The sequence below is a fragment of the Setaria viridis genome, chromosome 8 (assembly GCF_005286985.2).
Source record: "Setaria viridis chromosome 8, Setaria_viridis_v4.0, whole genome shotgun sequence".
Taxonomy (NCBI): Eukaryota; Viridiplantae; Streptophyta; class Magnoliopsida; order Poales; family Poaceae; genus Setaria; species Setaria viridis.
This window is the reverse complement of record NC_048270.2, coordinates 11,013,328-11,035,794: the sequence shown is the minus strand read 5'-3', so window position 1 is coordinate 11,035,794 and position 22,467 is coordinate 11,013,328. Positions and strand designations below refer to the sequence as shown.

The 22,467-nt window shown below is 40.3% G+C and overlaps 1 protein-coding gene across 1 annotated transcript; it reads right to left on the bottom strand.

Annotated features, from left to right (window-relative positions):
* Positions 1–12,926: 12,926 nt before the first annotated feature.
* On the bottom strand, positions 12,927–18,545 carry LOC117866948 (probable 2-oxoglutarate-dependent dioxygenase SLC1). The gene is made up of 4 exons (XM_034751253.2): positions 17,865–18,545; positions 17,526–17,776; positions 14,168–14,492; positions 12,927–13,356 (listed from the first exon to the last, which is right to left on the bottom strand). Exons 1-4 carry the CDS (start codon positions 18,282–18,284, stop codon positions 13,114–13,116), a joined length of 1,239 nt encoding a protein of 412 aa, XP_034607144.1. The 5' UTR covers positions 18,285–18,545; the 3' UTR covers positions 12,927–13,113.
* Between the last annotated feature and the right edge of the window lie 3,922 nt (positions 18,546–22,467).

Sequence of the window (22,467 nt, the reverse complement as noted above, 5' to 3'; positions counted from 1 at the left end):
GTGGTGCCGATGTGAATGAGGTAGTAGTGATTCTTTCCTTCAGCTCTGGATCTTTTTTTTTCAGCAGTTGTGACTTCTCCAATCTGTGTTCTTGCAAAACCAGACAGAGCTCGTACCTAATAACGTTACAGGGTGCACCAAACAAAGCATGTAATTGTATCCCTCCAACCAAATACACCGCAATCCCATTCCGATCCATCTGCAATTCCGTTACCATGTCAGCAACCAAATAGCACCATAGTTGCAGGTTGTAAACTGTAAAATGAACTTTTATTTATGATGCTATAAATTTACTAGAGATTTTTGTTTATGAACATCTGATAGAGTTCACACTAGTAAAATATACTTCCTCCGTTTTAAATTGTAGATTGTTTTTACTATTTTTCAAACATAGTTTTTGTTATGTACTTGGAAAAATATATATGTACGTGCGTAGCAAAAACTATGTATCCAAAAATACTAAAATGACCTACAATTTGGAACGGATGGAGTATTAAATAGTCACACAATACGCATTTTAGTGAAAGTTCAACCACATGCACGCCATTTATTCCTTTCCATTATGTACTAGCACGCGCATGTGATTGCTACAAACAGTAAACAAGGACTGCTATTAGTACACACGGGTAGAAAACTCACCTTTAGTCTCGGTTCGATAGGGTCATATATCCCTAAAATCCAACCGGGACTATCTATTCGGGACAAAAGGGAGCTGTCTTTAGTCCCAAGTCATTCACCTAGGACTAAAGACCCCCTTTAGTCCCGGTTGGTAAAACCAACCGGCACTAAAGGGGCCGCCACGCAAGCACAAGCATGCGTTTTAACAATCGGAACTAATGGGGTACGTGCATGCGTATGCAGGAGCATGCACGTACCCTCTTTAGTACTTAAGATTTTTTTTAAATTGTTTTTCATATTAATGCTAATTGTTTCTTCACATATATATACGTATACATCCTAGTGTACACTACTTACACGTATATGTTGTATATATATTTCATGATAGTACTATATATATATACAATTCTTAGTATATTATACACATCAAGCTAGTATTTATATAATTACTATATATACAATAATTTGTCCTCTTCCTTCTTAGAATCCTCCCATCATGATGTTGCTCGTTTCGTCTATTAAATGTCCATCATAATAAAATTCTCCATTGGGATTTATCACCTCGTGCACAAGAAATCCTATAAGAGCTTCTTGGATGACCAAAAGCCTCTCCTTCTCGAGAGTTCTTCTCTAATTTGCGTCATCTATAATTTGGAAATATGTGAATGTTACACGAACAATTAAATATAAGGAGCTAGGAAATAATTTATTATTAATAGTTTTATTTTACGTACAACTATTTTCCGACGATATCATCTTGTCCCGCACAAAATTGTTCATGTGCTCACAGACGTAGTATCCACATAAATTATTGCTTTGTTCCTATCTCAAGCACTTTAGTGGGGAAAAATAAGTTATGAAATATTCATGTTATAGAATGTAAAAATATGCAAACTTCATACGTACCGGAAATGTTGTATTGAATGTAGAATTCACCATGTGAGTCTTACGGAATTATTTCTATGCACTACGAATTAAAATAATAAATGATATAGTGTTAGGTGAAAAATTAGGAAAAAAAACTTTTGCATAGAGATGAAGTCCAGAATTATTATAAGTTTAGCATGTCTTAAATGTCTTTGTACTCCGCTGGTGGTTTCCTCAATGAATCGAACACAATAACTGTAACAACCTAGCTTAAATAAGCCATGTTTAAATCTTAAACAAAATCATGAGTGCATAAAGGGGAACTTTGAAAGTAGTGAAGGCAAGTGAAAGTACACTTTTGCCCCTCACAAGCTAAAGCGATTCTCAAACTAGTAACTTAAATTTTTGCTTATGAACATAAAAATCTGTCCAACTAAGAGTTGTAGAACTCAACTTTCCTAACAACTTTTATTTTTAGTGTTTTGCTTTGATCTAAGCAGAAGCCCTTCAAAATCCCAAAGTACAAATCTGTGTTAATTTGTTTTTAAAACAGGCAAAGTCCAAACTTTTGGGCTCTCTGTTTTAAAATTTCTAATATGAACTCAAGCTGAGCTCTATACCAAAGTTTTAGAGCTTCAGGATCTTAACAACTTTGATTGAAGGAGTAAGTTCTAAATCTTTCCCGAAAGCCTTCAAAATCCAGGTCAAAGTCAACTAGTTTGGTCAACCCAGCCTCTTCGGCAATCCAGGCTAAGTCTGGAAATCAGCGCGACCTGGCACCTTAGTGCAGGTTTATCTCTCAAAAGTTGAATAGAACATCAGAAAAATCCTTTATAAGAGTTTGAGAACTAAGTTTATACAACAACTTTGATAATTGGACTACTCTAGTCCAATTCACCTCCAAAGCTTTTCAAAACTGCAGCTCAAGTCAGCCAAACACCCTGAAAACAGCCAAGCCACTGTTTTTCTCTAAGTCTAGGAAACCGGCGTTCCTCCAAAATTTGGAGTTTTGAATCTCCGAATCCACCGCGAATTTGAACTCAGTTCAATTACAAAAGTTGGACTTTGTTCTGAGGACTACAACTTTCGTAAAAGGAGTTAATGTTGTGCGGTTCAAGAATCGGGAGATCTAGGTGCTTGAAGATAGGCCCGGCGAAGGGATCCCGCGAATCCGTCGGCTCAGGACGCGCTAGAGCACGCGCGCCCAGACCGCTGCCGCCACGTGGCTCGGCCTCACTGGCAGCGCCGCCTCGCCCTGTCGCCGGCTGCGATAGGATGGGTCGACATGCCCCACTCCCCGGTCCCGTGCGACGTCGCCCTGCCGCCTCTCTGCCCCGTCTCGTCTCGCTCGAGGCCTCGCTGGCTGCGCCAGGCAATCTGCCCGCAACCCTGCCGCTGCCTCGGCCACTCCGCGGCAAAGACGGCAGCCGCCACGCCCGGTGCTGCCTTGCACCCCGCGCGCAATCTGCCCCACCAGGATCTCCGACTGTGCCCCGACACCTCCTGTCCCTCCCGTCAAGACCGCCAGTTGCTTTGCCCGCTCACGCCCCGCAATGTCGCCGCCTCCACCAACTGTCGCACAGGTCACGACAACTCCCGCCCCCCACCTCGCCAGTAGCGTGCCTCGGCAAAGCCGCTCGTCCCGCACACGCTTGCGTCGCTTCGCCCGCACTGTTGCCTCACCTGCCGCGCCCCTCTTTCCCCTCTATCCGCCAATGGCGCCATCGCCATTAATGGCCGCCGCAGTGCCCCTGCTTCCCTCCGGTCCCGCCCACCAGAGCCACAACCCCGCCTCATCCACCACTCCGCCCTGGCCCTATAAATGGGAGCCCAACGCCACCGGTGCCCCCTTCCCCGCTCGCCTGATCCTCACCGTGCCCTCCTGCTTCTACTCTCAGCTTCGCTGCACACCCTCTCTATGGAGCTCCCCCTTCCACTCAACCCCGCACCTTGCCGACACCACTAGCCGCTTCGCCACCCTCTCGCGCAGCTCTAGAGCCTGCTTGTTGCCCGAGAAGAGCGCTACCACCACCGGAACACTGCCGGACTTCGCTGCCACCCGAAGCCTTCCGCCCTTCCGCCGTTCCGCCCCGACCGAGCCTTCCTGTCAGCCCCAACCGCTTCAAACCAGCCCAAGGTGAGCCCGTAAGCCCTCCCGACCACTCATCGTTCCAAAGCCACCAGCGCATCGCTGGGATTTTACCCACCCGCCGCCGTGCGCTGCCGAGGACCCAATTGCGATTGGAAAAGTTGAATCAAGGGCCTTAGTGTTAAAACTCAGGACCTTTGCACGATTAAACCCTAGACCTAGGAGGTAGCCTGTAAGTTTGCCGCGACTTATCTTTTTAAATTGGCAGAATATATGTTTAACTTTGGAAATTCACCAAAACTCGTAAAAAATTCAGAAAAATGTCGAACCAATTTTGCTAGACTCAATATAAAGTGTAGTTTCTAATAAAAATACTTTTGCATATGTCACTACTGGAATTAATGTAATAAATTTTAATTCTTGGTTAAGATATTTAAATCATAACAAATCATAGAAAAATGATAAACAGTTAAATCCAACTCTCAAGTGTTTGTTTCAAACAGTAGAAGCCTGGAAAAACGATTTGGAGCCAAGCTCAGATGTTAAATCTCTATTTTAGTTTTACCATGAGAATCTAAGCTTGTTTTTGCCATTTTTTTCATAACAGTTAAACCAGAACTGAGAAAAATATGAAACCTTTTGGTTTAAGTCAGTGGAGTAATGTAAATTGTGGAAAAAATATGGAAACCACCAGAACTAAATATATGTACCACTTTCCTATTTTAGGGAAGAATAAATAGGGTAAATGCATAGAAAAAGTTTCCTTTCGCTAAAAATTGTGAAAAATTCATCAAAGGCTCTGTATTATCCCTATAACTCACTGCTAAAATTTCATGACCAGTTTCATTATGGTTTCTGTTATAAAAAAGTTTAAGTATATGCTACCTTAAGGTAATAAAGGTAATTTTGGAAGAGGTACAGAAGAACATTCAGAAATAGGATAACTTTCCGATCTAAAGTCTAATAACGTGGAGATGTATATGTGTACACAATCACCATCAAACAAACCTCGGCTTGTACCACACCCCACCTTCCTCATGTAGAAAAAGGAAGTGTAAAATCTTGTTTAGGTGAATGTGGCCCTAATATAACTTGTTCTTCAGCACTAACACATGTTTATGTCCTTTCCCCTTCACCTCCCGAGAGGTCGAGCCCTACGCCTTCATATTGACTTGCACAAATCTGCTCTAGGCCAATGCTGGAGTAGCCAGGTGGAATCTAAATGCCATGGCTTGTCTACCCTGGTAGGATTGGTAAAGTACTTTCGTACACCACCTGTATATATAGGAGAAATAAAGAAGTTATGAAACTTCCAAGGTGTGGATCAATTGAGATAATTGCATAAATTATATATACGTATACCTTAATAGTGATGTTGCCAAATGGTCTATACAACTCACATGAGGTGTGCTGAGTGATGTCATCCATAGGGTACCGTTGGTTGTCCTGCGCAACCATGGGTAATCTTGGAATGTTCTCATCGGGGACCCCTATGGAAGCACAGCTGCTTCGACGCTGAGAAGTGCTGACAATGACGTTGGGATATGGCAGTGCTCCAGATTGCGCCATCTCACTAACTGCTAGGGCTACTCGCTGATTAATTTCTTTCTGCATTCTTACTTCTTGTGAATGCACTTTAGCTTCTAACATGCGCCACCAGCTCTCCTCTTATTGTTCCTTCCTTCTCTTCCGGCTTCTATATGTGTCGATGTCCCTACGGAAAGCAAACTTCCATGGAACGACCCCAAAGCCTCGGCAAGTGTTCGAGACTCCCGAGCGCCAAGTGAGCTCATCGTTCTCTCTATCAACCTTCAACTTTCCCGCTTAAGCATCTTCGATGTTTTGGATAAGCCTGAGAGCCTTTTGACGTATTGTTTCGTTGAAGATAAGTGTCCCAACCTCTTGGCTCAAATTGCCTCCGTGAGGGGTAATACCAATTCTTCGATCAATCGGGCAAGTCAACAGTCGCTGGTACGATACCTCGATCGAATATGTCTTGTTCCATGTTTTTTCCATTTGGGAATTGGACTCATGTAACCACCTCGCCCTTGACGATGATGGTACTCCTTCTTCTGGGCATTGGTTGACTTGACACAAATCTTGTTCGCACTACCTTCACTCATATTTTATTCCAGAAATGAGTTCCAGTGGTCCCTTAACTTGGGCCAGTCATTAAAATATGGAGTTTAGCCCATCTTGATAAAGTTGGCACCCAGATTCTTCTTGAATGTTTGGAATTGGGTTGCTATCTTCTTCAGCATCCAGTCTTTCACAACTTTTTCTTCAACACTATCAGGAAGTGTGAAGTGTTTATTGACATCTGCCCACAACATATCCTTCTGTGTTTGTGGGAGCATGTATGGATCATTTTGTTTACCCTTCCATTCTCTAATGCTGATGGGCATGTTGTGCCTTATAATAGCCCCGTATTGACTCATGAACTTTGTAGCCACATTTTCAGGAACAATTGGCTGGCCCTCTTCTGTCACTTTAGTGATCTGAAGTCTTCCCTCCATTATCTTTGTACAACCTCGCGGCTTATTTCGCTTCATCAATCTAGAGGGCTAACAGTTTAAGATTTGTTATCTAGTACATAGTAATAATGAATATGGAATTATAGATGGGGTAAAACAATGAAAATGATATATACCTCGCCAGAACCTTCCATCAGGACAAGGTTTTGTTCTGCATTGTCATCAATGCCGTGCTCGGTCTCATCATTGCCGTCACCGGACATGTTTAGGAACATGTCCGCCTGGCTACCCTTATCCTCGGTGTAGGTTCTTGGAACGTTGTAGCCACTACTGCTAGCAATAATCTACTCCATTATATGCCTTGCATCCTCTTCATCTCCCATCTCAGCTGTAAATGACATTAGTTAAACACACATGTAATCATAGATACATTAAATTAAAAATTATATCAAGTAGTACAATTAATGTATAAACATGAAATCATAGATCGTACAAAACAAACTTGTGAAATATACACACGAAATATAATTTAGACCCATTAATGAGGAAGGATAAATCTTCACAGTAAGCCTCTAATAAGATACTTGTGAAATATATCATTGCTTACATCCAAACATTAAAATTGCCTTACTTGCTCTTAAAATTTGAAATACAAGATACTGGGAATGGAAATGCCTCTAATAAGATTCCTTACAGTAAGCCCTCAGATCACTACAAGTGAAAGCATGTTACATACTGGAACTTTGATCGACCATAAATTCATAAAATACCTAATATTTGGACGTTGATGGCAAAAAAAAAGCCAAGTGCATGACTGTTCATTTTCTAAATGACCATTTGATCACATTAACAACCAACGAGTTCCAAAAATCAATATCACACTAATGGCATGTATATACAATTAAAAGAAACTTGTGAAATATACAATTTTTCTAAGTATCTCAAACTAATTTGTACAATTTTTCTATAAGTATTTAAACTAATTTGTACTAATTTCTCTAAGTATTTAAACTAATTTGTACAATTTTCCTAAGTATTTAAACTACTTATTTGCACTAATTTTTCTAAGTATTTAAACTAATTTGCAAACTTTTTCTACGTATTTAAACTAGTTCATACTAATTTTCTAAGGATTAAATATAATTTATACAAATTACACATTCAAAATAGTAAAAAAATTGGCGCTTGCTTTAGCAAGCCCTGTTGGGGGGGCGGGCACCTGTACCGTCGGGGTGGCGGACGGCGAGCGGACGACAGACGACGGGGTGAGCGCGGATGGCGGGACGGGCGCGGACGGCGGGATGACGGCCGGGGCGGACGGATGGCAAGGCTCGCGGTAGGGCGGTATGGCAGCGGCACATGAAGGGAGGCCGAGGGAGGGTGCGGGGGAGACGAGCTGACGAGGCACCGGATCAAGTGAAGTGAGGAAAGGACAAGGTAGGGGAGAAGGGGGTGGATGTTATAACCCTCCTAGTCCCGGGTTGACTTTGCAATTGGGACTAAAAGGCCTTTAGTGCCCTTTAGTCCCAGTTGCAAATTCAACCCGGGACTGGGGGGCCTTTAGTCCCAGTTGCAAATTCATCCTGGGACGAGGGGGCTTTAGTTCCGGTTGCAAATTCCAACCGGGACTAAGGGGTGCTTTTCGCGCCGGAGATGAAAAGGCACCTTCTAGTCCTTGTTGGAGTTTGCAACCTGGACTAAAGGTTCCCCCTTCATTTCCCCTCTGCTTTTGCAATTTTAATTTATAGATGTTTTAAGTTGTTTTGCACTAGTTTTGTTAAAGAAAACTTAAAACTTTACATATTTTGAACATGGAAAAATATATTAAATTAGCAAGTATATTTAAAATAAGTTTGAATCAGTCATTAATTCTATACTAGTTGATTGAGTTTCTAAAATAATTATTTAATGCATCACTATCATCAACAAACTCTTCAATTAAATAATTTCAACACGCAAAAAATGCAGTTCATGTATGTGGTTAAATTAACATTGTTTATATTGATCGAATAAAGGTTCACCGTAGAACATTCCAATATAATTGAAAGGTTCTGATGGCCATAGAGCATTACCTAAAGGTGCACCATATTTAGTGCATTACAATGTAACGTTAAAAAACTTCTTCTTGACAAAAGTTCCTTGGTCATGATCATGGCGTAAGTACGGAGCCTCTTCTTGGGCTAGCATGATGCTTGGGTCAACTTCGATAGCGAATGGAGGCATGCCATCAAACTGATCATAATCATCTAACTGCTCTGTTTTGTCCTCGACTCCCAAGATTTTTCTTTTACCTGGAAGAACTATGTGGCGCTTTGGCTCCCATAGTTTTTCTTTATCTTTTGAATTTTTCTTGGGTTTATCTTTTGAATTTTTCTTGGGTTTACTAGACATGTCCTTCACATAAAAAACCTGATGCACATTATTAGCAAGTATGAATGGTTCATAATTGTATCCAGTCTCGGTCAGGTCCCCTATTGTCATTCCATACTGATCTTTAGTTACGCCACCTCCAGTTAGCTTCACCCATTGGAACCGAAACAAAGGGATGTTCAGTGGTCCGTATTCGAGTTCCCAAATCTCCTCTATGAAACCAAAATACAAGTCCTTGCTCCTGTTGCTGTCTATGGCATGTATACAGACACTACTATTTTGGTTGGTGCTTTTTTTCTTGGGTTCTCATGTAAAATGTATAACCATTTATCTCGTAACCTTGTAATTTCATGATTGTGCTAGAAGGTCCCCTAGCTAACCAAGCGAGTTGTTCATGAATCACGGAGTTACCCATAAGGTATTGACGCAACCAAGAGGGAAAAGTATCCATGTACGACGTATAATCCAGCCATCAGATTTCGTCGGGTATTGGAAAAATAGAATCTTCTTGTGTTCCTCGATATACGGAGCCACAAAGGTTGATTGTTGCAAAAACATGAAGTGTGCTTTATGAAACAAATCACTATAATTGCTCAAACTTGATTTCCTTGCAAGGGTGCCCATTTGCCATAGCCTCCCCTTGTGGTGTGATGTTGAAACCCTAATCAAATTAATTGAGTCAATAAAATCAACACAAAACTTAATGACCTCCTCTGTTTCATATCCCTTGGCGATGCTTCCTTTTGGATGGGCACGATTAAGAACATAGTTTTTTAGAACTGACATTAACCTCTTGAAAGGCCACATATTGTACAGGAATACTGGACCGAGAATAGTAATCTCTTTAACTAGGTGAACCAGGAGGTGTGTCATAATATTGAAGAAGGATGGTGGAAATACCAACTCAAGGCCGACAAGACATCGTACCACATCATTGTGTAGCTTTAGTAGCTTAGTTGGATCGATTGCCTTATGCGAAATCACATAGAGAAACGTGCATAGCTTTATGAGCGCCAATCATACATTCTCTAGTAGAATACCCCTCAGTGCAACTGGAAGCAACTGGGTCATCAACATATGGAATTCATGGGCCTTTAGTTTTGTGAACTTCTTTTCTTTCATATTTATTATTCCCTTTATATTCGAGGAGTACCCAGAGGGAACCTTGATACTATTCATGCATTCAAACATGCTATCATTCTCTTCCTTACTGAGAGTGTAACTGGCAGAATGTAAGTACTGTTGTCCTTTATCTCTCTTTTCTAGATGTAGGTCATCTTGTTGCCTCATACATTTCAGGTCTTGTTATGCTTCCAGTGTATCTTTTGAGTTTCTATAAGAACTCATGAAGTCTAGCATGTTCATGCAAAGATTCTTCATCATGCGCATCACGTCTATTACGTTGCGGACCTCTAAGATTTCCCAATAAGGTAGCTCCCAATATATAGACTTCTTCTTCCACATGGGTGCACGTCCATTATCGTCGTTCGGAACAGGTTCGCTACCAAGATCCTTTCCAAAGACTACCCTTACATCCTTTATCATCTAAAATACACGCTTTCCATTATGGTGTGCACGTTTTTTATGATGGGCTAACGCTCCTTTGAAATGCATCCATTTCTTTATTAACGGGTGGTTAGCAGGAAGAAATCGACGATGGCCCATATACACGACCTTCCTACAGTGTTTCATATACATGTTGTTTGTGTCGTCTAAACTATGGGTGCAGGCCTAATATCCCTTGTTTGTTTGTCCTGAAAGGTTACTCAGCGTAGGCCAATCATTGATGGTTACGAACAACAATACTTGTAGGTGAAAGCTCTCTTGTTTATCCTCATCCCACACACGTACACCTTCTTTTTTCCAAAGCAGTAAAAGTTCATCAACCAACGGTCATAGATACACGCCAATGTCGTTGCCGGGTTGTTTTGGGCTTTGATAAGCACCGGCATCATAATGCTTTTGCTTCATGCACAGCCAAGGAGGAAGGTTGAACAGACATAAGGTCGCAGGCTAAGTTCCTTGCATCACTTTCAAAGTCTAGGAATGCTCTATCAATTGATCTCCACTGGACCACATCCGTGGGGTGTCTTAGTATCTCATCTTGCTTATGTTCTTCTTTGTTCCATCGCATCAACTTAGCATTCGTCTTGTTTCAGAACAAACGCTTCAAACGTGGTATTATAGGGAAATACCGTATCACCTTCGTGGGAACTCTCTTCTTGGGAGGCTGCCCCTCAACATCATCATGATGATCTTGCTTGATCTTATACCGCGGCGCTCTGCACACGCAAGCATCCAATTTCTCGTAATTATTAGGGCATACGTGTATCTTCTAAACCTCCAATCCCAGAGGGCAAACAACATGTTTAGCTTCATATGTTGTGGACAGCAATTCTTTATTCTCGGGAAGAATGTTCTTTACAATTTTCAATATCCCCTGAAATGCCTTATCGAATAAACCATGTTTTGTCTTCCATTGCAGCATTTCTAGTGTGGTACCAAGTTTTTTATGCCCCTGCTTGCAATTTGGGTACAATAATTTTTTGTGATCATCTATCATGTGCTACAATTTTTCTGATTCCTTCTCAGTTTCGCAGTCTTTCTATACATCACGTAGCACCTGACTAGGATCATCAATAGGGCCATCTTCTACAAACTCTTCTTCATCAGCCTCGTCCATTATAGTATGTGCAAAAGCTTGGCCTGCAGCCCAGTCTGGAATGTTGTTATCATCCTCCTCTTCCTCGTTGTTTTCCATTATAACCCCTCTTTCACCGTGCTTGGTCCAAACCAAATAGTTAGGCATGAAACCGTATCTAAACAAGTGGCTGTGAACAGTCCCCCAGAAAGAGTACTCCTTCTTGCTATTGCACTGGAAGAATGGACAACATATGAATCCCTTCTATGGCTTGTTGGTTTTGTCCACCTTGAGAAAATAATGCAAGCCATCAACAAACTCCTTTGTCCATCTATCCGCGGTATACATCCATTGCTGGTCCATCTACATCATATTACGTGAGAAATGGACATAGGTCTTCGTATTAGATAAAGGACTTGATCAATATTAGGTAGGGGAAAAATAGAGTAAATGTGTTTATAATATTTAGTCCTTACACTAAACATGAGATAAATAAATTACTACATAAGAAGTGGTCATAGGTCTTCGTATTAGATAAAGAACTTGATCAGTATTGATAATTTACACCAATCAACCTTCATAAAGATAAAAACAATTCACATGAAAATTACACCAATCAACATTCATAAAACTCACTAGGTTGACAAAAAGAAAAATGCTAGAATTCTGGAACATGGCAATAAAGATACATATACACTAAAGATTATAGACGCTCCATAATGGACTTCACGTAGTCAATTATCCTTAAATAATGGTACAATATTGCAGAATGTTTGCCCTTCAAGCCATCTCTGCACATAACTCAATATTCTACGAAGTATATGAAGAGCCACCTCTGCTCCTCCAGTACCAGAGAATAGTGTAAGCACATTTGTGCCATATGTAGACATTGTTATCTAGTATTGAAGGAGCGAAAGAACCAGCTCTTTAGAGTGTTCCTCTAATACCAGAGAACGGAGAGCCACCTCTGCTCCTAAAATACCAGAGAATAGTGTAAGCACATTTATGCCATGTGCAGAAACTGTTCTCTAGGATTGGAGGAGTGGAGGTGGTACATCCATTGCCAGTCCATCTGCATCGTATTACATGAAAAATGAACATAGGGCTTCCTATTAATAAAGAACATGATCAATATTAGGTAAGGGGAAAAATAGAGTAAATATGTTTATAATATTTAGCCCTTACAATAAACATGAGATAATAAATTATTGATCAAATAAATATAATTATTGTTAAATTACAGAGACTTGAAAAATTGTAGCAATGGCAAAATTCTATTACTTACACCTACAATTTATTTACCTTAATTTTATTGCAATAAATAAATATTTCAAGTTCTTTACCTAATACGAATCATATATATCCATCAAATTCTAGCTCAAAAATTTGTATAAATAAGAATCCTCTCCATTCTCTCTTATTCTAAAAAAACTCATTTTTTTCTAGCTCTAAAGCATAAAACAAAGCATAATAACAATAAATAAAGGGAGGATGAAGTAGCTTACCCTTTACAACACTTTGGATGAGTGAAATCCCCAAGGAAATGAGGGAAAAAAATTGGGCAGCACCTCCCTAAGGTTCCTTGCTCGCCATGGAGAAGAATGAAAAAGTTCTGGTGAGTGGAGTGGCTTGGGCTTGGGGAGGAAGAAGGTGAATTTATATGCGAGGAGATTTTATCCCGTTGGAAACACCAACCAGGATAAAAACCTGCCCCTTTAGTCCCTGTTGGTAATTCCAACCGGGATTAAAGATTTAGTCCCGGTTGGAATTCCCAACAGGCGTAAAGGGGTCTTTTGTCCCGGTTGGTGTTTCCAATCGGGACAAAAGCTCCCACAATCGGTAGCCAGATTTTTAGCCATTACAACCGGGACTAAAGCTCCCCCCGTCGGTGGCCGTCGGTGGTACATTTTTGACCCGAGACTAAAAGCTCTTTAATCCTGGGTCCAAAGTCAACCAGAAAAAAATACGTTGGATGGAAGGTGAGTTCTCTAACGTTTATTTGAGTGCGTTAGCGATGCTATTATGTACTGGCATCATTCGTCGAGCGTATCTTCCTATAGCTTCCTAGACTGGAGGAAGCTCTTTTGCTTGCCCTCGGCGGATGCGAGGAAGGCGAGGAAGGTGGCGTAGTCGGTGTCCATGTATCTTGGCGGGCTTGCCTCGTCGACCAGCTCCGCCGCCGGCCCGATCACTCGCTCCGCCGGCACGCTGTGGAAGGACGCCGCCGAGATGCGTGGGCGCGTCGAGTTCACTCGCACCCGGTGGAGCTTGCTCTTGTACCTCCCGTTGCTGTATATCTGCAACCATGCAGCAAATCATCAGCTGAGCAAATCAAATTTGATGGCCAAAACTTTGGCATGTCACGAGAATCTATAATCTTCCATCGGTCAGAGAAATAAAATCACACTCTCAGAAAACATGCATGAGCAACTTCAGAAATTTTTTTGGTGATTTTGCAATGCTCAAATTTAAAATCATTTGGAAGATGTGGTATTGGCTAACAGTTGGATAAGCTGAAGTGCATGACGACGCTTATTGTCTGGACAGCTCACTGTCTTGACTTGTAACTTATATAGTACTACTACATCATCAGCCGGCTGGGACATTTTGTAGTAGTGCAAGCAGTGTGGCACGAAAACTAGCTGAACCCTTATCCTTGTATACTTCACTGCTGACGATGGTTTGCTCATTTTTTTTCCCGTCTGCATTTGTTTAGTTAGTGGCAGATCCACTTGTCGTCACTTAGATCCCGACCGGCAGAAAAGTCAAAGTTAAACAGCAACAGCTACACTTGTAAGATCATTTTCATATTTACGGCAGCTAAATAATGAACTGTTGCTTGTATGCTGCGCGCATGTAACAATGCAAAATGTTGTTTATTATTAGTCCCTACGCTTGAAATTACAATAATTACATTACTAACACATGTTTTTTAGGAAACAAGATTGAAAGTAATTTGATTCATATTAAAAGTTACTACTTTATGGTTATTATAACTTTCTTTAGAATATTGAACAAAATAATGGAGTAATTGTTCAAAGCCCTGTACTAGCAAAATGGGCTACGTATAGTAGATGTCCACGCCGAGGGACAATGAAGAATGCAGACCTCAAGGTGGTCGCCCACGTTGGCAATGAAGGACCCTGGGACTGGATCGACGGTGAGCCAGCGGCCATGGTGCATGACCTGGAGGCCCTCGACCTGGTCCTGCAGCAGGAGCGTGAAGAGGCAGTAGTCGGAGTGCGGTGGCAGCCCCAGCGTGAGCTCAGGCTGCGGGCACGCCGGATAACAGTTCAGCATGATCTGGGAGTAACCCGCCGCCAGCTCACGCAGCAAGCCGCGCCGGCAGGCGATGCCCAGAGCCTCCAGTGCCGCCTCCATGAGCTCCATGAACAACTGATGGTTAGCCATGGCGTACCTTGCTGCCACTTCCCTACATCCATGCAACATGATGTGCACCATAGATAAGCTAAGCCCAATTTAGAGCATCTCCAGCAGTCTCAATTTTCCGAATCCAACTACCATATTGGGAGAATTGACAAGAAAATAGTGCTCTAGCAGTCTCCTTTTAACTTTCCCTTTTTCTAACAATTATTGGGACAACCCAATAATTCACCCTAACTCTCCGTGAATAAAGGAGGAGTTGTGACTCTCCTAATATGGTAGTTGGATTGGGATGTGATTATTGGGAAACTACAAAAGCAACTCTTCCAATAACGGTGAAAGTGATATTGAGATATCCCTATTAACTAGTTATTGGGAAACATTTATTGGGAGACTACTGAAGATGCTCTTACATGCGTACAAGATTAATCATTAACTATTTATTGGGAAACATTTATTGGGAGACTACTGAAGATGCTCTTACATGCGTACAAGATTAATCATTTACATGCGCTCTTGATTAATAAATACTCCCATAAAAGTTTTAGGCCATTTTTGATTTGTCTAAGTTAAAATTTAGTAATTTTGAACAAGTTTATTAAAAAATATGTTGGCATCTAGAACATCAAAAAATACATATTTCACGATGGATTTAATAGAACTAATTTTATGTTATAATGTTTGCATTTCTATGAAGTTAGTTAAAATTAGATAAGTTTCACTGAAACACAACAGAAACAACTTAAATTTTTGGCACGGCAGAAGCATTAGCTTTTAACTAGCATCGGGTGGAAAATCATCCAAACTTAGGTCGTTTGACTTTGTATCTACCATCGGGTGGTATATACTTGACATTATTTGACTAGCTATCAAACTTTTGTATATTTGTCCACAAAACATCTTTCATGCATTAAGTTAAGGTAACATAGAAAATAGTGGTCCAGCCAGCACATTGGTGTTGTTAATAAAAAAGTTAAAAAGTTAGTCGTTTGGTACCAAAGATACTGAGTCTTTTTGGAGTTCTTCGACTTAGAAGAGTCTCATCACATTATAACTACAGAATGACCAAAGTCGATCTAGTCACCTAGTCAATGTGACGCATGGATGAAGTTGACTACCACTTTCTTTATAGGGAAATTCTGAATGCTTGTCGCCACTTGTCGGCAGGTAATTGACATAATATCATGGTTTATAGCCTCCATTTTTTATCCAGACATAAGCACAAACATTTTCAACAGTTTTTTCACAGAATGGGATCAAATTAACAACACCCTCAATAAATAATATTGCTGGATGATGCAATCAATAGATAGATGATAAAGAATGATGGAATAAAATTAGCACAAATAATGCATAATCAACTACTTTAGATTTTAGAATAATTTCTGGTGGTCTGCTTGGATATATATCCTTAATAAGTCATGCTTGACGATTCCATTAAATTTTTTAAACCTCAATAAGTAAACTAACTAAAAATCTAAATTGGAAGGAGATCTTGTAAATGATGAATCATGTATGCATGTAGATCATGCCTATTTATGATGCATATCATCATACGTGCTTGTAGGTATAATAAATGATGAACGAATGGATGTGCATGGGCTACTTATTATTAATAGGTACTCCTTTTAAAATTGGTCGATTTAGTTTACCAAGTTCATACTGCCTCTATTTCTCTTTATAAGGCGTGATACGACATAGCATGGTCTTCCAAATTTGACTTTGACCATTCATTTAATTTATATTATATTGTTTATGGTTATAAACTTATAATTATTAATTGGAGAGTACATTTGATTACAAATCCAACAATATTAAGTTTGAATATTGATATGCGTGTGTGCCTTATAAACAGAAACAGAGTGACACATGCATGATGGACAATACCAAAGAATAAATACATATTTCATGATGGACTTAATGGAACTAATTTGATGTTATAGCTGTAAATATAGTTTTCTATAAGTTTAAATGCATATTTCATGATGGACGTAATGGAACTAAAATCAACCTACATAATGGACCAAAGGGATTGTTGAATTGGGTGGAAAAGCATTCAGGTCATTGTATTTTTTCAATGATACCAACTTGTGATAAATACTTGATTTTTACCAGCAGTGAAACATTTGTAATTTAGAAAAAAACATTTTGGTTTTCAGTTTGGGAAAATGGAAAAAGAGACGGGCATATATTTGTCTTCAAAACCTCGTTCATGCATTAGTCTTTTTCTGCAAAAGGTTTTGTTAAATAGTCTCTCGGTCCCTAAAAGAAAGTGATTTAGAAAAAAAAATCAAGACAAATTAGTTAAATTTTGAAATGACCATACTTTATCAAATTTATTAGTCATATTTTATGCTAATTGATTGTTGTATATGGACATGCATATAATAAATTTCATAACATGAAAGTTTTTGCGTGACAAATTTTTAACCATGAAATGACTTTGTTTCAGGGACAGAGGGAGTATATGGTAATAGAGAAAATAGTGGTCCAGCTGCGCATCTGTGTTACTGAAAAAAAGTTTATGGTTTGGTACGAAAGATACTACCCTACTGAACAGAAAGCACTTCTGCAGTTCCTCGACTTAGAAGAGTTCCATCACATTGTAACCATAGAAGTACCGAAGTCCAACACTTAGTAACAGTGACGCATGGCTGAAGTTGACTGCGACTTTCTTTATTAAGACATTCTGAATCCTTATTATCGGCACCTGCCGGCTGGTAATTGACATCATGGCAGGGATTATAGACTCCATTATTTGCCCGAATATAAGCATAAACATTTTCAACATTTTGTGCTTGATTGGGACTATTACAGAATGGAATCAAATTAACGACGACTGAATAAATAATATTGCTGAATTATGCAAGCAAGATAGACGATGACCAAGATTGACGCAATGAGATTAGCACAAATGAATAAATAAACTAACTTAGAATAATTTGTGGTGCTGTGTGCTCTTGGATAGATATCCTCAAGTCATGATTGAGGATTCCATCGAACATTTAACACTTAGTCTAATAAGTTAACTAAAAACAAATCTAACTGGAATTATTCCTAGAATTGGAAGGAGTAGGTGTACCTGAGGTCAGCCGGCTCGTCGGGCCACGAGGCGACGGCGGCATGGAGCGGCTGGCAGCAGCCGAGCTTGAGGAAGTCCCGCCAGAAGAGCACGGCGTCCTTGGCCTGGTTGAAGCTGGTGCCGTACCTCACCGGCGCCCTCACGTCCGGCGACATGTACCGCGCCCGCGCCGCCAGCGGGAGCTCGAAGAACCGCCGCGCCACGTTCAGCAACCCGGAGATCACCTCGCGCTCCACCCCGTGGTTCACCACCTGTGTACACATGCGCTTAGCTATGCAATGCTTGGAGATAACTAATTAAGATGCAAAGCTGCAGGCAGAGCCTGTGCTGTGTACTGGCCTGAAAGAATCCGTAGTCACGGCACGCGGCGTCGAGCGTCTCGATCACGGCGGCGCGGTTGCAGGGGTCGCGGAGGTGCGCGAGGTCGACGACGGGGAGCTTTACACGGCCGGAACCATCACCGGCGCGTTCGGAAGCCGGCAGGACGTACCTGTCCGGCAGCCTGGTGAATCCACGGTCACTGAGGTGTCTCACGCTTTTAATCAGACAGTACGAGCCTTCCTGTTCGCTGCTGCTGTCATCGGCAGCACCTCCGGCGCCACTCTCCATGCTGAACATGGGTGACGCCTTCGCAGGGTTTCTCTGGGCAACTTGCTGCAGCTGGCGGTCATCTGCAGTGATAGTTGCCATGGTGAGGGAGAGGAATGAGGAGACAGCAGAGGACTCCCGGATAGGTCTCTGATCGCATCTAGTTGACATGCTCGAATGGAATCCGTTGCTTACGTATTTCTCTCAGTGGCAATCCCGAATGGAATTGTTTGTTAGCACAGGGACGGACGGCTATTCTATATGTTGCCACGTCAACAAATCGTCATGGGCTGCCACGTGGGTACGTGTGCGTGCACCATGAGCTGATCACTCGGTTGTTAATTCTCAAGCGTGCTACTAGAGAAGCAAAGATGTTGACTGCACACAAAAGAAAAAGTAAAAATGTTGACAACGTAAACTGCAACATGTTCGGGAAAATATAAGTAATCTGGGTAGTTGGCCTTATATATTGAAAAAACAATCCTTGGTTTTTTCTTTTTTGCTGTTAAAAATGCGATCTTTTGAACTTTGTTCCCATTATTGAGCGAACACCGATATCTCACGACAAGAATAAGTGTTAACAAAATATGAAATTAACAGTATTACATCAAGTTACAAGAAGATCTACAACAACTTGTATAAAGTTAGTAGTATTACATAAAAAGTTTCCATGTGCCCAGCAGTTGTTAACCTTGAAAAATTATGCTATTGATGCTTCTGCAACTGCCATGTCATGATGGCACCGTTTCCACTAGTATGATGTTGGAAAGTTAAATCTAAGAAAACTGCTCCGGCACAATGAGAAATGGCTTGAATGTCCAAATGAGCTCAAGAAAAAAACAAAATCCAGAAGCATGAACACCAATTGTTCCCGTACATACCACAAGAAGTGAAAAGATCAAATAGTCACAAATGCATAAAAGCATCACTTTATAACAATGCCATACAAATCTAAGTTATTTGGAGTCACACTGCACTTATATTGTTAGTAGTTGAGTGAAGTGCAAAAGTATTAGGCATGGGCATATTTTTCTCAAGAAATAAACAAATTGGTTTGCTGCTATGATTATGTAAAAGTAGACGTCAAACAATAAATTGCTAGTGCTTCAGTCGAATCATGTTTTACGGTAGTTAAAATACTTTGAATTCATTCTAGAGGGAGGAGTCAGCATGGGTTGTCCTTGCACCCCCACCTTCCGGATCCTATTTGAGGTGGCAAAACTCATACCACGCTTAAACGCAAAAGTTTTGATTTTCCATCACTTGCGTTGCTCTGCTCTGTTATATGTTAATTGCGCCATAATTGCATGGGTATCTTATAAGCATAAAAAAACAAAGTATGGTTACTGGAACTGATTTTGGAGAAGTACTGTTTTGCGTTTTTTATTATACTGTCGGATATAATAAACATATTTCTTAGATATTTTTCATAAATAATCGTACTATGCTCAATTACCTTTAGGCCCCGTTTGGGTCCAAGGAATTGGAATCTATTTAATGGAGTAGGCTAATTTATGTTGAAATGTGGCATTCCACAACTTTCCAAAGTTTAGATATAAGCCTATCTTAAATTCATGAGGTGGGAGATGGAAATTGATTTATAGATTATGGTTATTAGATGGAATTCAATTCTTATAGCACGCTCTTAGACTCGCTTCTCTATAGTAGAAGTGCACCATACAAGTATCTCTCCCATATCACCAACTATAATATACAACTATATTCCACATACAATTATATTAGCTTAATTAATTTGTGTCTAAATTATGATTATTAGGATGGAATTCAATTCCAATGATCCAAACGGGGCCTTATAGAAGAATACGTGTTGATGTTTTTGCGCCCATGAAAACCTGTTATGATGTACCAATAATATGTCAAGCAGAACCAAGTATGTATGAAATCCATTCAAGAATTTCTGATGCAAGCAGGGAATCAGGTCCAAGGTAGTTATTCCAACAAATCCATGGAGAAAAATCACTTAGTCTACTTAATAAGATTAATTTGGACCACGAAATCACATACAAAAAATGTGACGCAAGCAGGGAATCAGGTCCAAGCTAGTTATTCCAACAAAACCAATCAATAATATATGTAATCTGACATTAGATGTATACATATAGTGCTCACAAAGAGATCAGTGGAATTAAATGAACATTCTTCACTTGATTGGTACTTTTAGATGCCAAACCTTACTTATATCACATATGAATGTTTCAATGGCTTGAATATCAAAATGAAATGCCAATGCTAATAAAAATAAAACAAAGGATGGAAATTTCATGATTAAATTCAAGCTTTAGTTGGTATTAGCAAATGATAGTACTACACAATACGAGCCCCTGCTGGAGCGATTGCCTTCGAGAATGACATTAAAGTGGTTGCTAAGCCATTTGCGGTTGCTCTTTGTTCTTGAGAATGTAAGTTAACTATATATTTTGTAATTGAAAGGTTTGTCAACAATGGATGTTATAATTTAATTATAAATTAAGGGAACATACCACAAAATTATTCTAAAGAATAAATGAGCATGTAACAATTGTAACCTAGTATGAATCCGAGAATGGGTGGTGGTAGTACGATATTAATTAGTACATTTATTTTCATGCCATGTTAAATGTAGAAATATGCAATATAATATCCAAATATACTTCTAGAATCTTGACAAAAAAATTGCCTGCAACTAAATATCCCCTTCCATTCCATGCAAAAAAACATCCCCTATAATTGTACAAAACATTTTACAATATGCTCATCATTGCTCTTAGCATATAAATACAGTTTAAAATTTGCAAATAGATACATATTTTGCAGAAAACAATATGCAATAAAATGTTATATTGTAAAAATATATTAATCATATAAACACTAATGCATAAACTATAATTGTTTAGATGAAAAAACAATCAAAGTTCTAGTTAAAAAATCAGAACATGTTTTCTAATGTTATAGTATGAACTAATTTCATAGTCATATTGGATATCATTTTGTTGCATTAATTCTAAATAACAAAATGGTTCATATTGAATAAAAAAGTTACGGTTTAAGAGAAAAATGCATTTTAAGATTGAAAATGAATTTAAACCTCCCACCGATATGACTGCCCGGATCATGACACATGTCACCGTATCATTTATTCATCCCACTCTCCTCTCTCACCACTATGCATCTACACTGTTTGTTTACATTGGAAAACAACAAAATCTTGAAGGGGCGGTCAGCCGTCCGGGAGTTTTCATGGCACGAGATTTATCCTGGTTCAGGGCCGCGAGGCACCCTACGTCCAGTCGGTGAGCCCCCGAGCCTCTTAGTAACAGGTTTTAGGGAATCACCCTTTTGTAAACGTGTTTATTCAATTATCCCTCATGGAGGGTTACATGGTGGTATTTATAGATCAATGGGGAAGCCTAGTACAAAAGACGATCTTAGCCCTTGAGTACAAGATGTTGGTTAGAGTTGACCGGAGTAAAATGATCCTATACAACATTTACAATACAATAATCATCAATACATTTATCGTCAGCAGATTTTCTTATGTTAGTCCACGTGTTCCTGAGTGGGGGTTGGAAACTCCCCGCACAACAGGCTCAGCTCCCTTCTCTTGTCCAACCCTTCCGGAATGCTTAAAACGGGCCTCCCGGTACAGCAGTCACATCATGACTACAAGGAGTATTTTTATCGGGGACTGTGGGGGAACATCTCCTCAGAGGTAGGAGAACCATCTCCAACATATTGCATGACTTTTAAAGTGGAAGTTCAATAGCAAACTATCTTTCGGAAGATGCATAGTTTTCCGTCCGGCCATAGCTTGATCGTGCTGGGTCAGGCCCACCTAGCATATAATGGATCAGGCCTGTGTTTCCGCCATTTTCTGGGGCCTAGATGTCAATCATCAGGCTGAGCCTCCTCTCCTCTCCTGATGTTTCTTGGAGATGGGCTGGCGCTGGCCCAACAACCGAAGAAGATGGCGCTGAGCTGCTGACCCAACAACAAAGCGTGGGTAAGAGAAGGCCTGGTAGCCGGACTCTCTGGGTTTCAGTCACCTTCAAATTGCTTTCAAATGAAAATATGCAAGCTGTATGTGATGTGAAACTGGGCTAGAGTCAGGCCACTTGTCGCCAGTTAAAACAAGAGAGCAGCTATCTGCTAATACCTTACTGTTCTTCACTGTCAAGGAACATTGGTGCAACAGTCAAAGTTTCTTCTGTTACTTAGATACCAACATAAAACTGGAATAACATAATGCATCTATTTGTTTGTGGACGGGATAAACTGAAGTACGTATGTTTGTGGACGGGATAAACGTAGAGACGACATCATAATTTCGTTATCTTTCATTTGCCATCTTCGTAAT

Excerpts from the sequence above, each read along its gene's own strand:
- LOC117866948 (XM_034751253.2), bottom strand. The coding sequence starts at position 18,284 with ATGTCAACTAGATGCGATCAGAGACCTATCCGGGAGTCCTCTGCTGTC. Across the intron at positions 17,777-17,864 it reads GTGACTACGGATTCTTTCAG|GTGGTGAACCACGGGGTGGA; the intron begins GCCAGTACACAG and ends ATGTGTACACAG. Across the intron at positions 13,357-14,167 it reads ACGTGGGCGACCACCTTGAG|ATATACAGCAACGGGAGGTA; the intron begins GTCTGCATTCTT and ends GCATGGTTGCAG.